The sequence below is a fragment of the Camelina sativa genome, chromosome 16, assembly GCF_030686135.1.
Source record: "Camelina sativa cultivar CO46 ecotype springtype chromosome 16, ASM3068613v1".
NCBI lineage: Eukaryota > Viridiplantae > Streptophyta > Magnoliopsida > Brassicales > Brassicaceae > Camelina > Camelina sativa.
In genome coordinates this window covers 25,248,318-25,264,573 of record NC_141895.1, presented here as the reverse complement: position 1 = coordinate 25,264,573, position 16,256 = coordinate 25,248,318, and the positions used below count along the sequence as shown (strand labels likewise).

The 16,256-nt window shown below is 34.2% G+C and overlaps 2 protein-coding genes across 2 annotated transcripts; one reads left to right on the top strand and one right to left on the bottom strand.

Moving 5' to 3' along the window:
* Positions 1-4,032: 4,032 nt before the first annotated feature.
* Positions 4,033-7,485, bottom strand: LOC104751887 (ATP-dependent 6-phosphofructokinase 5, chloroplastic). Its single transcript, XM_010473934.3, has 13 exons — positions 6,744-7,485; positions 6,566-6,653; positions 6,402-6,475; positions 6,207-6,318; positions 6,021-6,116; positions 5,839-5,940; positions 5,683-5,757; positions 5,391-5,531; positions 5,171-5,287; positions 4,975-5,079; positions 4,813-4,893; positions 4,540-4,668; positions 4,033-4,390 (listed from the first exon to the last, which is right to left on the bottom strand). Exons 1-13 carry the CDS (start codon positions 7,061-7,063, stop codon positions 4,223-4,225), a joined length of 1,608 nt encoding a protein of 535 aa, XP_010472236.2. The 5' UTR covers positions 7,064-7,485; the 3' UTR covers positions 4,033-4,222.
* A 1,779-nt stretch (positions 7,486-9,264) lies between these two features.
* On the top strand, positions 9,265-10,089 carry AGP2 (arabinogalactan protein 2). The gene has a single exon (XM_010473933.3). It carries the CDS (start codon positions 9,476-9,478, stop codon positions 9,869-9,871), a length of 396 nt encoding a protein of 131 aa, XP_010472235.1. The 5' UTR covers positions 9,265-9,475; the 3' UTR covers positions 9,872-10,089.
* The last annotated feature ends 6,167 nt before the right edge of the window (positions 10,090-16,256 follow it).

Genomic DNA, 16,256 nt, shown 5'->3' with positions numbered 1-16,256 from the left:
CATAGACAAGGCTCTTATGAAAGGGAGACTCCACCTGTTCAGCTACGGTTTGACACATATCTTTGGCACATCCGTCTGATAGCTTCATTGGAGAGTTTCTTTGCTCCCAAACACATGGAGCTCCATGTTATGGCCCTTGTATTACCTCAAGAGGCATCTATTGCGCCGGTAGTTTGCTTAGCCATGACAACCTTATCAACGTCACCTAGTCATAGTTTGACAGAGACCATTTCGTCTACCACTGTGCTTTCTGTGGAAGATTTATCGACAAACCATTACCTCTCATGTGACATTTGCTTTTTAGCTAGTGCCTCAAAGCTCTTTTGGATCATTTGTCGATGTTTACTATCACTCTTTGTATGGCATTGGGGATTGCCTTTCTTTTGCTTCTGTTTTAGAACTTGGATCCTTGTATCTTTCTCCTTGTACTTGGTTTTATGAGATTGAATCAAGTGTTTGACAAAAAAAAAAAAAGAATCTTATATCGAGAATTCGAGATGGGTGTAAAACAAGATGAGCATCTTCTTGGGTATTTCAAAGCATATCTGTATATGCCTGTTTGTGTGTAAAATTTAATCTCTTCACTAAGTTCTATTATGACATAATTTATTTAGTAATATTTATACTTAAAAGAAAGAGTGTTTTATATCATTTAAATTGTATCACAAAACTAGTTAATCCAATTTTAAATTACTTTTTGATAAGTGAAGCAAATATATATGACTTAACAATAGCATCAATTAATTTAACTGATATAATAATTATCTAATTTGACATCAGTTAATTAAAATTGATCCAGTTTCTATTATATTGTATCACTTTTAAATTGACTTAAAATATACATTTACATCATTTAGATAATTGGTGTATCTAGTTATGTTTAGTAAAAAAAAAAATTAAAATGATACAAAATTTACATCAATTTAAACTAATGTTAAAATAAATTATATTAATAGCAGTTTCGAACTACTAACTGTTATATGGAACAAAATCTTTTGTACTAGTATATTTCTTAGGGTTCGAATTATAGGGGTTTCACCATGTTGTTAGCACGTCCGAGAAAGGATAGTGCAAAATTAGATAAATTTAGAACTATAGGGGATAATCAATTAAATTAGATTTTTATTATATCAGTTAATACTCGCTAAATTTAACTATGATAGTTAATACTAACATAGTTTTCCACAAGGCTAACATGTTAACATGATTAAAGAAAAAGGAAACTATGTTAGTATAAACTATTAAGTAGTGATTATTTTGTTTAGTTTCGATTATAATTGTCCCTCGTCATATGCAGGAATCTAGTGAAAATAAAATTTGAGCTAAAACTTAAGTGTATGTCAGTTTTTATGTTGCAACAGTTGACTAGAAAAATAAGTGTCATCAAACAACATTTAATTAATAACAATACTAAAATGATATAGTGGCCATTTCGTATATAACAGTCTACATGTTGAGACATAAAAAACATAATCATGAATTGGTTTTTATTTATTTTTGATAAAATTTTCATCACTATGTTGGTTTGTAAATTACTAATATCAATGAAAGTTACAATTTATAGTATTAATTATAAAAAATGAAAAATAAAGACGAACAAATTGGATCAACCAAACTAGTTGGTTTGATTTAAATTTCCGCCAAAAATAGTGCATAAGATTCTCTTCCCAATACAGGAGTTCTCCAGGCTATAATTGGCGACAGCATGTTTATATCGTGGTTCAATATTTATGGATGTGAACATTATCTTTACATTAACTTTGGTTATAAATTGTATGATACAAATTCTTCCACTGCGTAGTGGTTTGTCTATTGATAAATATTTTTTGACAAAAAAAAAAGTCTATTGATATAACATACATCTACCCATTTTCTCCACAAAAATATTTATAAGTTTTAGCAAACAACATTTTCGACTAAACCAACAACAAAAAAAACTAAACCAACAACAAAAAAGTCTCAATTTTTAACAATTTTCTCACTTATGAAGTTAAAAATACAACAATATATAATGTTTATTGGTTTATATATAAGAGATATAAACCAATTCAATTTTTAGAGTTAGAAGAACATAAAAACGTATTTATATGGTATTAAAGCTTAAGTTTACTCCAAGTAACAAGGTTTACTATATATTGTATTAAAGTTTAAGTTTGATCCAAGTAACAAGTTTTATTAAAGTTTAAGTTTGATTCGTCAGCTTATATTATAGAAATAATTATTATACATTCAGGATAATGATATATAATTATTCTAAACTTATTTAACCAGTGGCCGAAATTAACATCGCTATACTGATATAAGATTTCAAAAAATACTAGTACTAAAATTTTTCAATGACTAATAATATAAAGTAAATAAAGAGCTCATGAGTACCAAATATATATGGATATTATTTTAACATAGAATTTTAAATCACATTATAGCACAATAATTGATTTTTTTGGTTTATTCCAGTAACGGAATCGAATCTAGTTTGCATCGTGATTTTCAGACACTACTTTTAACTTTAGTGTTCGGAGTAATTATACATTTCGGTAATATCTATAAAAACTATATTCCAATATTATGAGTTCGACTGTATGTGTATGTTGTTGTATGCGGCATGCCTGTTCCTTTTCTCACTATAAAATTAACTAAGTATTTCCTGATTTGAAAATTTTGTTTAATATTCTCAAACACAAATAAGACACTGTGTACTGTAGTGTGTACTTTGTCTTATCATTATCTAATAGTGAATTTTCGTCAGCTTATATTATGGAAATGGAATCCATGATAACTTATAATTCTTTGATCTTTATTTAAAAAAATACAAAATAAGATATAAAACTACACGTCTAAGCCATACGGTTTTTATTTTAGTGTCATGATTACACAGGAACTTACCATTAGTTTAGTAGTAGTACTAAATTAGTCATTAGATCTCTAATTAATGTTACCAGGAAGGATTTTGGTTCTCGCGAAACATTAATTACACAGGTAACGGTAATTAGCTATTATTATAATTATTATTCTAATAATGTAATCTAATCTCATCAACTTTTGATCAACCACACTTGCGGATTTAAGATTCTCTGTATTAATGTTTTGACACTATGCTTAAACTTTAAATTATGCCAAACAAGAAAAGAGAAATTAGAATGAGGGGAAAATGGTAAAAACAAAAGAACAAGAGTCAAAATCTAAAACGTGAAAAGTATGGGGACCTTTCGAAGTTCGAAGTTACTGCTAACTTCACAGATTTTTTTTTTTTTTGTGCAGCTACTTCACAGATTTCCATCTTCTCTTTTTACTCTTTACTACCAAGTTAGCAAATTTTAATTTAGTACTCAATAAAAATAATTATGGGCATCAGGTGAAATGAAATATCTAAGAGTAAAATTATACTATTAAGATATTGTGATTTCTATATATTATGGGGTTGGGGAACAAAATTATATGAAATTTAAATCTTTTAAAAATTTATATACACAATCTCAACTTGTGGCGGACCTATGTACAAACAAGGCAGGTCATAGCAGGTCACATGATCCGGGCAAAATTTTTAAATTTCCCTAATGGTTATTGAGAAAAAAACACATTTATCCTCGTCAAACAAATTTTTACTTGTGCTTAATCTGGTTTAAAATTCATCCTGGTCCGCTATTGATCTCAACATGTTGAGTAGTATATTAAAAAAATTTGACTTACATAAATTATGTAGAAAATCATCACTATGAGTGCTAGAGGTTCACAGTCAAACTCTATCCTTTTTTTTTGGGTGGGAGGGGGGGGGGGGGCAAATCAAACTCAATCAATGAAGATTCTAATACAAAAGGAAAAACGAAGAACAAAAGAACAAAATGGACCAATTACTTAAAAACAGGTTAAAATTTAAAGATTATAGAAGTTAAGGACCACAATGCAATAGTACAATTTTTCATCTGAAGTGAACAGAGAGCTTCAGGAGAGAAAGTTGAAGGAAGAGACAAAGGCGCAAGTAAAAAAGTAAACAAAAGCTGGTCCAAAAAGTAACTCTACAAGTTTGGTAAATGATAAAATTAAATTATTATTAAACGAATGCTCTTAACTAACTTCACTGTTTCAACATCTTTTGCTACCAAAAAAGTAAATAAATAATATGATTTGTTACATCATAACAAGGGACCAAGAATACTGTATATATACATTTCGAGGCTTTTTTTTTTTTTATCAGTTTGTTTCGTGATTGAATGCGATTCTTTTAGATGAAATCAGGTTGACCCGTTGATGTCAAGCAACGATGCCACATTCGACTATTGGGATCGACTGATTTTGGATATGCAATCACCTCAGGGATTGGCAAATAAGCGTAGTGAGTGTTGATTATGCCTACTGTGATTCCACTGTATCCAGCAAATGCACCATGAACCTGTTTTTATGAAAACCATAAGCTTAACAACTTCAATGAACTTAACATATTGGAACATTTTTAGTTTCTATACTAAAGAGAGTGAAGCTCGTATTAAAAGCGAAGAGAGTGTGTGTGTGTGTGTGTGAGTGTGAGTGTGTTTGACTTACAGCGTTTTGTCCAAGAACGGTGCAGAGGATACCATCTGAGGCATTTGCACGGACAGCGCGAATCATGTATGTTGGATCAATGTACTTCACATCTATTGGAATACTTGATTCTTTGAAATACTTCTTTGTCTATTATTAACAAACAAAAAAGAAGAAGATAGAGAGTGTAAATCCATAATGAAGCAAGAACATTTACTAAGGGAGTAAGATTTAACAATTACTCTACACATCAACTCTTTATGAGACATTAACCAATCTTTGATTATATCTAACCTCTTGTTGAATGTACACACCGAAATCACCGAGTATTGTGTTTCCAGATGCATCTTTGGCATTAGTTTTCTCAAGGAAATTCTGAAACAAAATGCCAAGAAACGTAAACAGATTAAAAAAAAAAAAAGCCTTCCTTCATTGCGATTGTATGGTCATAGTTACCTGTCCAGCTCCTTCTGCTACACATATCACAGCGGAGCCTTTTGTTTCAATAAGGTACTTCAAATGCTTCAGTACACCATTAGGCCCATGAAGATTGAAGGGAACCTTTAATGAAGGAGAATGCATAGGATCTCTTAGAACAAGCTCATCAATAATGTTTTGAAAATTGAAAATAATAACAAAAGTTTAGAAGTACCTCAGGAATCAAACAGATGTCAACTTGTCCACTTGCTAAAGACGCTTGCATTGCAATGAAACCACTGTTACGACCCATCAATTTTACAACTCCAATGCCATGATAAGCACTATGTGCCTAAAGAACATATTGGAAAAAACCATGAATATCAATGCAGTACTTAAAGCAAAGAGACATGATAGTGGTGCATATCCTAAATACGAGTACATGAAAGTGTTACCTCAATGTAGGCAGAGTTTATTGCTCGTTGTGCTTCTTCAACAGCAGTATCAAACCCAAACGTTTTATCCATATGTAAAATATCATTGTCAATGGTTTTTGGCACACCAACTACAGCTACCTTCATCTTTCTTTTGCGGCACTAGAATTATAAGCAAGAGAGAATGGTTTAATCAAAATGGACAAACTTTTTGGTATGAAGACACTATACTCTAACTCACTAAGGAGGAGAAAAAGCAAAACTATCTTCACAAGAACAACACTTAATTAACATCAAGTGTTAAGTAACAAACCTCATTGTGTATAGCGTTGGCGCCAGCATGGGTTCCATTTCCACCCAGCACGAAAAGCATGTTGATTCCTCTCTCCTAAGTAAAGTCAGAATTCAGAATCTTTTGTACTAAGAAAAATCCCCTAAGGATTGAAAAGCCACCAAATAATAATAATACCTCCAAGCTGTCAACAATTTCACTAACACTCGGACCTCCACGTGAAACTCCAAGCAAGCTTCCTCCAGATAGATGAATATTCTGAACCACTTTCCTTGATAACTAAAAATCAAGAGCAAATGAGAAAAAAAGAGAAACAAGAAGTGTGTTGATTGTTTGAAGAAGACAAATCAAAACTATACCGGCATTTCAGTTAGATCTTTATCAGAGAAACCTCGATAACCAAAAGGAATCCCCACAATGTTCTTAACACCATAAATCTCAAGAGTGATGACAATCTGCAATGGAAAGGCTTTAGTAGGGACGTCACACACACACACATAGACACTGTCTCTATAATACCAAGTTTCAAGACTCAAAAAACTCACATGTCTAATGACATCATTGAGACCAGGACAAAGCCCACCACAAGTGATAATAGCAGCTTTCACTTCTTCCGGTTTAAAGTAAATCTTCTCCCTCGGCCCAGCTCGGTGAATCCTAATGATCCCATCACACAATTACAACCACAACGAGAGAAAAAAAGAAAAAGAACCACAAATCCAAAGTCTAAAATTGTTTACCATTGCTCAACCCAAGAACAGTCAGGATCAATACACTCTGCTCCAGCAGAAGTAGGTGAAGAGTAACTAATAACCTATAATTTCCCAAATCACAAAAAAAATTCAATCTTCACTCTAATTTCACTAAACAAAAACAAAGAAAAAAAGAAACTAAAAAAGAGAACCTTGAGAAGAACTCTATCATTGTTATTAATGTATCCATGCCACTCTTCATCAGAAGGGTAACCACCTACGAAATCTTCCGTGGGAGACCTAACAATAAAAAAAAAAAAAAAAAAAAAATCAAAACTTTCGAATTTGAGATTTTCCAAAAACCTTCCAAGAATCTCTAACTAATCTGACCTCATCTTGAGACAAAACGTGGAACGAATAGCTTCAGCATCTGGCAAGACATCAGTGATGTGAGGGATGCTGAATCGTTGCTCGAAATCTCTCTCGTACTTTGATTTCCAGTCCGGATCGCTGAGATCGATCGAGGTTTTGGTGTTTTGAACCGCCGAAGCTCGAACCAACGAAGTATGAGAGATTCGAGGCGAGGGATTCGCCGGAGATCTAGTTTGCCGGAGGATTAGAGAGGTGAGTCCATGAGAAGGAGAACTGGTCTTGTAAGGAACGGAGATCCCCGGGGGAGTGATCGCGTGAGAAAGAGCCTCCATGGCCATGGAAGGAAGATTCCGATCAGATCTTTTTGTTTCTCTGCTTAGTTTTCTCAGTCAACTTCCTTTTTTATTTTGGAGGGAGTTTTCATCAATTTTTATAAAAAATAAAAATAAACACAACACAACACAACACAACAACCAGAGCAGTGTTGTTTAGATCTCTTTACAGTGTACTTTTTTGAGTTAACGAAGAAGTACGAAACAAATCTTAACTAAATGTTGTCTGCAATTTTTTCATGCCCTTAAAATCAAAAATATAATAATAACAGAATCTTATTTGTTGATTTTTTTCTTTTCTTTTAATTATAACTTCTTTTTATGATTTATTTTTTTCCGAATATATGTGCAACTATATTTCGAATTTTAGTTGGGAATAAACCCTAATCTGATGCCCTTGTTACTGAATTTGAATCTGATTCGACGATAAGAAAAAAAATGAAAATTTGATTTTGATTTTGATTCTGATTGTTTGAAGAAAGTCAAAAAGGAGTCGGATATTTGACTTTTATAATAACATCACAAATTGTGATTTCTCAACTTTGTGGTTAGACCAAGTGACCCCTTTTTAGCTCAGTATTTACAAATTTCCCAAAAACGTTTGGCATTTACGAGTCTGCCCCATACCTTTTAGTATTTACGAATTTTCACATAATTGATATTTATGAATTTTCCTCTTGACGTTTGGTATTTATGATTTAAACCCATAACTTTCAGTATTTACAAATTTTCCCCATAATGTTTAGTATCTACGACTTTGCTAAGTGTTTTTTTTTTTTCCTTTTTCCAAAGTACGTTTTATAACTTATCAAACAGCAGCAACACCCAGCAATGGTGAGAACCATGTTGGAGAGTTATCATCAGTTTTTACAACACATATGAAAAAACAGAGCAACTTAAGATTACAAAGCAGTTATATAATAACTATTGGACAATGGGGAGATAAGGTTGATTCCATAACATGCACAGTAAGACCAAAGATCAATGAGGATCATTGAGTCAGGTCTTAAAGCATTTAGCATCAGCGTGAGTTGTGAAAAAAATCAACTTATCACCCTTGCTCCTTAAGTGTTTAATATTTCATTTTGTACATACTATTTGAACAATTTGCATGCAAGTGAATATAATACAAAACTACTTTGGGCTTTTAAAAAAGATAACACTAAAAGTTAAGGTTAGACACTTAAACCACATCCACGAAATGCTACAAAGAGAGGCCTACCAAAGTACCAAGGCCTCGTCTAAACTGCTTCTACAAGTCAAGTTATTTAAAATTTCCTTTTGGCAATTAAAAAAATATTATATAGGTTAAAGCTGGCAGGAAAAAAAAAAAAAAAAAAAGCTGGCAGGAAAAAGAATGGTTCCAAATTATAATTATCTTACATAGATGAAGATGTACAATGCATATAGAGAGGTCAAAGGCTCAAAGCAAAAGTCTAACAATTTTTTTATTAACAAATGATATAAATAATTGGTAGGTATGACTCTTATTGAAAATGATAATCAAGGATATATATTCACACCGTGATAATGAATAGATAGCTGTAGAATGTTATGTATGCAAATGCGCGTTGCTTGACTGTTTCATTGCTAAGTTTTTTCTTGCTTTTTCTTCTTTTTGTTAAAGACAACCAAGTTAATCTGTCACTAATAATATATTGCAACTAAAATATACAGTATTTTTTATATAATTTATTAACTAAATTACCAAAATATTTGACAGCTTTTTGCCAGCATCCACTTGTATTACATACAGAATACAGTCTAGACATCATATGATAACGAATTATTTAAAATTAAGTTTTTTTCAACTGAAACGATTATAATACTCACTTTTAACAGTTGAAATCTTTTGTACGAAAACAATTACACATTTTTTTTTTTGGGATAACATAGATTTAATATCTACTAGTAACGCGTCATGTCAGTGAAACCATATTTAGTCAAAATCGTGTTAATAATTAAGCTGGCATTGTCACGCGGTTAATAATCAAATGATACTTACTAACCTATCTCGACACGACACGTGTTACTATAAACGGATCTAGGGAAAAACATCGCTAAGAAAACACACGTGTCAGAGCTCTGTGGATCTGTTTGGTGTTCCTCAACGTAGATGAATCTTCAAGGAAACTTCAAAAACTCAAACACGTCAAGATAAAAAAAAAAAAAAAAGGAGACGGCAATTATTTTTAAAAACCGCAAATGTCAAGCTAAGCCATGTTGTATTTACGAATGTGGTACGCATGATTAGTGTCAAATTACAATAATTAATTAACCCAACCATCGGGTATATATAGAAGTCTCTTCCTCTCATTGTTCCACACCATCAACAAAGACAAAGACAAAGACAAGAACAAGAGTTTAAACATCAAACAGAGAGTTTCAAGTTTCAGACAAAGAACAAAGAATCTAAAGATGAATTCTAAGGCAATGCAAGCTTTGATCTTTCTTGGTCTCTTGGCCACTTCATGTCTCGCTCAAGCTCCGGCTCCGGCACCAACCACCGTTACTACTCCTCCACCCACGGCTCTTCCTCCAGTGACTGCTGAAACACCTTCGCCAGTTGCTTCACCTCCGGTTCCAGTTAACGAGCCAACTCCAGCTCCAACCACCGCTCCAACAACATCTCCAGTCGCTTCTCCCCCTCAGACCGATGCCCCTGCTCCTGGTCCCTCTGGATTAACTCCGAGTTCGTCCCCAGCTCCAGGACCAGACGGTGCCGCTGATGCGCCAAGTGCCGCGTGGGCTAACAAAGCTTTCCTTGTGGGAACAGCTGTTGCCGGAGCTGTATACGCTGTCGTTTTGGCTTAGAGAGCTTTTGATGAGTTTGGTGGATTTCGATCCTCTGCTTTCTATCACTGTTTTATTGTAATCACGTCTTCTCGTTCATATATTTTTGTTCTTTTTTTTTTTTTTTTTTACTATTGTTATTCTTTTGACGTGTATAATTTGGTTGGGGGCTGAGATGAACATAGTGACGATATGATGTAATTCTATTATTATAAATTAAAATAATTCTTTTATCTTCACGTTCTTTGTTTTATGTTTTGATCATGTAAAACATAAAACATGTCTTAGATGGATCGTTGTAAGCAAGCCGGCCCTTCCATATAAAGCATGTCCAAGATTCGATCGATCCCTTCCATGTAATCCTAATTAGACAAGTTGGGTCTTCGTTGGAAGACACGAGAATTGCAGATTTTGGGTCGGGTCGATATTGACATATTTATATTTGTGCAAGGTTTACCAAACATATGCCGTAAAAGAAAGGTTAATTTTGAGGTGCAATTATATGTCCTTACGTGAAAAGTAAAAGAAAAACAAAAATCAAACTCATTCATTTCACTCATTACGATACGAATACGAAATTCAGAGTTATTGGTATATGATATCTTCCCGAGCTAGTTTTTCTTTGAAGATCCATGTCAACCATAATCTTGGGCTTCTAGATGCTAGGCTTCTACTGAATTCTAGTAAGATATTTTTCCTTCAATACATAGGCAAACAAAGACTTTGTATTGCGATTTACATGCCATAAGGCCCATAACTATTCAACTAGCATATTCTAGTTAAACTCTTTTAAAAAGAACTGAAATCAAGGGCCGCCGTCCTTCTTTGGAAATGCACAATTTGTCTCAATGCATCCTCTTAGAATTAGTGTCATTTACTCAAGCTTTAGACAAAGACATGCCTAGCTAGTGGATGGCAATTTTATCATATTTGTGGTATTTTTGTGATTCGATTTCTATTCCTCAACCAACATATATATATATATATATATATATATATATATATATTATTCACTTAGTGGGCTTCAAAAAGAGAACTCTCACACTTTTTGGATTTTAAGGTTTTCATTAAACATTTGAATCGCAATGAGGAAAAGGCGACACACAATCACAGTTCTATCTCTCTCTATATCAACGTCCACACCGTGTAACTTATTTTAGTCACGTTCCCTAAATTTTACTGAGTTAGGAAAGTTTCGTAAATATTTAGGATTTTTTTTTTTTTTTATGAAAATCTATCTTAACATTTTTGAAGTACATTTTTGTGTCATCCTCTCTTATTTTTGTATCCAAACAATTCTCAACTAAATTTTCTACAATTCTTACATCCAAACATAATTATTACCATATTTGATAATATTAATTTCCTAAAAACTATTTACCTAATTTAAATCAATATGTTAGACTAAAATATAATTCTCCTTGCACTTATTTTTAATCTTATATATTAATTATTTTAATTACTATTTAATACATAAAGTTAATAAAATTTTAGTTTTTTTTCAGCATATGATGTGATTTAAATTTTTATAAACGGAAATATATTTTAATTTTTTTCTTAGGATATTTATAACCAAACAACTATCCACATATAGAGCTCGAAATACATTTATAAAGTACAATAGGGTGCCATCACTTTTTGGTTTTTTGTCAACTTCGGGTCAGATTTTTAACTAAAATTATAACCGATTCAATTATCCGGATCCTCCTTAAGATTACCAAATATTTTGGGCCGGATTTTAATCAATAACATACTTATTTACATCCAATTAATGTCAATTAATGCTCATTGTATCTTAGGAAAGAACTAATTTACATGCCGAATTTTTAGTGCTGAGTTTGACAAAAAGAATTGATAACACAAATTCTGTAATCACATCCCTATAATATAACAACTAATTTAAGATGAATACATCTTAGAAAATATCTAATTTGTGTTTAATAAACGATTACATATTTGCTGAGTTCTTATTAGCTTTAAATGTACACTTTAATCCAATAATATCAATTGAGAATAAAAAATAAGAATATGTCATATCATTCATTCCTAAATCATAACTAACCAAATCATAAAATGTATATTCTCAACTTGCGAATCAAGAATTTATACAAAATCTATCTACAACCGTTAACTATATATATATACAATTCACCATCAACTTCAAGCACCACAAAACTATTACAATATCATATCAACAAAATAATAGATCCGTGGTGTATCACGGGTAAAATCTAGTTATATTTTATATTTTACTGCTACTGTGCTACATGTGAGAATCTTTTTTCATTCATATTATATTATTATGAGATTTTTTTGTTTGATATCATTTTATTTAATTAAATGATTTATATGACATGGTAAACGAGAAAATAAGTATACAGCCGCCACAAAAGATTGTTAGCCCATGAATTATTTACGTTGCATAGATTTTGTAAGTGATGAGGATGTTACGAAGGTTTTATTATAAGCTCCTTGACCGAAGTTTCCTCAAATATGAACCATGTAGAATATTCGGGATGTATATTATTAGTCTAAAAGGGAATATAATTGAAACAAAAGCCTTGATGATTGAATGAATAAAAAGGCAAGGAACAAGAACAGCTAAGTTTGCCAATGGAATGACCGACCAAAAGTTCAGACAATGGGATGTCAAACTTCCATATTTCCTCTCTCTATCCTTCTTAGGAATCATAGAAGAAAAGAAACAACTCATGAAACCAAAATTAAAGAACGACGATATATATAATGTATAGTTCTCAAACGAATAAGATTCTAGTAGTCATATGTATTCGTGAGTCAATGTAGGGTTATAGATCTATTATCAAGCATATATAAAAAAAAATAAGGGATCGAGTTGGTTGTAGGCTTTGATTGGCCAAACATAGCAAAAATGTACTCGAATTTTAAACTTTTGAGAGAGTAGGAGTTTGTTATGGAAATGCAAACTCGAGTTTTCTATAATTTCACATCAATCTATATAATCTCGAGTTTTCTATAGATTGATGTGAAATATGATGATGTGAAATATTAGTTTGTATTTTTGCGGTTTAGTGTTATGACAATATGACATTACGATATTTTCAATAGTGGTTGATCATTATAGATATTTTAAATGGCAAGAATATCCAACTTTTCCATAGAAATTAGTGTGGGCTTCAGTCAAAAATCGTAGAAATTATATATATATATATATGAAGTAGAGTTGAATTTGGTGCTTAATTAGAAAATCTTCGATTTGTATTACTACTATAGACCGTAGTTTCCCTTCTGGTGAATTGTTAAGATATTTCTAAAATGCTAGCTATATCAATATAATTATTACACGAAACTAAAAGGTGACATATCTAATTTATAATAAAAGGGTTTTGAATATGCCTAACATGGAGCACATACATATTTATTATAATTGCTCCAAAAGTGGAGGGAAAATGCCAAAAAGACATGAGTGGAGAAACCAGGCTAGCCTTAGACACCATAATAAACTAGTTGTCCCTTTCGTTAGATTTGGACCCAAATGCACTTTTTGGGTTGTTGTTGTTGTAAATTTTAATATATAAATCATAGCTCTTTTTCTTTTTATTTCGAAAAAGATTTATAAAAGCTCATTTCTTGCTTTTCTTCTTTAGTTTTTGTTAACTTACTGATTTTATAAGAGAAACGAAGAGGGCCATAGTTCATGCTTATTTTTGTTTCTTCCCTCTTCTTTTTGTTTTAGAATCAACAAACTGTAATTTGGTAAACCCCTGATCTGTTCTCATTACATTACTCACAATATATACAAACATATATGGGTGATGCCCAAATAATATCTATACATACAAGGAAAGGGAATATTACATAATCCCTTGTCTATCACTCCCCCTCAGTCGTAGCAGTGTATGGAACGATGCTTAGACTGTTTCGAAATTCAGTAAACAATGGTGTAGGGAGACCCTTTCTGAAAATATCAGCATACTGATGAGAAGAAGGGATATGAAGAACGCGTACGGTGCCAAGTGCAATACGTTCCCGAACAAAGTGAAGATCAATCTCGACGTGTTTCGTACGTTGATGCTGAACAAGATTCGTTGAGAGGTAAACCGCACTCACATTGTCACAATAGACCAGTGTAGCTGTGGAAAGTGGACAGTGTAGTTCCAAGAGGATGTTACGGAGCCATGTAGTTTCGGCGACGACGTTGGCAACGCCCCGATATTCTGCTTCAGCACTTGATCGGGAGACAGTGTGTTGGCGTTTTGCTGACCAAGAGATTAAGTTATCGCCATGAAAGATGCAATAGCCAGAGGTGGATCGCCTTGTGGTGGGGCAGCCAGCCCAATCTGCATCGGTGTAGGCGACTAAACCGGAGGAGGTTGTGGGGTAAAGTTGCAGACCGTAGTCAAGAGTACCTTTGACGTAACAGAGGATGCGTTTGAGAGCCTTGAAGTGAGATTCCCTTGGGTCGTGCATGAACAAACAGATTTGTTGGACGGCGAACGAAATGTCGGGTCGCGTGAAGGTTAAGTATTGGAGCGCTCCGGCAAGGCTGTAGTAAAGTGTAGGATTGGCCACAGCGGGGCCGTCGTCGGCTGCAAGTTTGGCCCGTGAATCTGCTGGTGTCGTGCAAGGGTTGCAGTTTGTCATAATGGCTCGATGCAAAATGTCAGCAGCGTAGTTTCGTTGATTAAGAAACATGTCGGATGAGTTGCGCTTGATGGAAACGCCGAGAAAGTAATGGAGATTGCCAAGATCCGACATTTCAAGTTCCTTACTTAGAGATGCAATGATGTCATTGAGAAGAGATGGTGAAGAGGCGGTGAGACCGATGTCATCGACGTAAAGAAGAAGATAAGCTATGCCGCGAGCGTGATGGTAGACGAAGAGAGAGGAGTCACCTTTGCTTTGAGTAAAACCGATGCGACGAGCATATTGAGCAAAACGTTGGTTCCAAGCACGCGAAGCTTGTTTGAGACCGTAGATGGAGCGTCGTAGTAAGCACACATGATCAGGTTTGTCGGGGTCGTGGAAGCCGGGTGGTTGATGCATGTAAACGGTTTCATCAAGCATGCCATGGAGGAATGCATTTTTGACGTCCAGTTGACGTATTGGCCAGTTGCGTGAGAGAGGGATGTCGAGGACAAGGCGAATGGTGGCGGGTTTCACGACAGGACTGAATGTCTCGTCGCAATCTACGTCGATCTCTTGAGATTTTCCATTAGCAACCAAACGGGCTTTGTACCGAGATAGCTTTTCATCTGCACCAAACTTGTGCCTAAAGAGCCACATGGAACGCACAATGTTAGTATCTTTAGGGTGTGGTACTAGATCCCATGTTCCCTTTTTAATTTGAGCTGCATATTCCTCATTCATGGCAGGATTCAAGTTTGGATCCTCCAAGGCTTTAAGGTGAGAGGTAGGAAGAGGAGACAATATTTCAGTATGAAGAGAGAGAGGTTGTTTAGGTTTGGTGATACCTCGTTTGCTTCTTGTCACCATTGAGTGACCATTTGCAGGTTGAGGTGGAGGAGCATCCACTTGGGGAGCCGGCGGTGGGGCTGATTCCGCAGGCGTTGGTGGCTGGGGGAGTGTGACAGGAGCCATTTGTGGTGAATTTGATTGTCGGAGAATGGGAGAAACCGACAATGGGAAATCATTTTCAGGGTTGGACGAGGGAGGAGCTTGAGGAGAGGAAGAAAAAGGAAAAACAGCTTCGTCAAAGATAACGTGACGAGAGATGATTACCTTGCGGGTTATGAGGTCAAGACAGTGATATCCTTTATGATTGATAGGATAGCCAAGGAAGACACATGCAGTTGAGCGTGGAGAAGGTTTTTGAGACGTTGTAGGAAGGAGATTTGGATAACAAAGACAACCAAAGACCCGAAGATGAGTGTATTGAGGCGGTTTCTGAAAAAGTTTTGTGAATGGGATGGCATTGTTTATGGAAGAAGATGGGAGAATGTTAAAAAGGTGGGTTGCCATCATAAGAGCCTCAACCCAATAGGAAGGCGGCATTGAAGCTTGGAGAAACATTGATCGAACGCTATTATTGAGGGTGCAGAGAGTGCGTTCAGCTTTGCCATTTTGTTGAGAAGTGTGTGGGCAAGAGAAACGGGTGAGGATTCCATGGGAGGAGAGATGATCGAGGAAGGCTTTGTTTTGATATTCACCACCATTGTCACATTGTAAAGCTTTAATGCTGCAGCCAAATTGATTAGAAACATAAGCCATGAATTTCAAAAAGTTGAAACACTTCTGATTTTTGTCTTAGTGGAAAAACCCAAAGAAAATGAGTGTAGTGATCAAGATAAATAACATAATATTTGAAACCAGTGATGCTGGGAACCGGGGAGGTCCAGACATCAGAGTGAACAATTTCAAAGGGTTCAGAAACTGAAGAAATAATATAATCAAAAGGTAATCTAAT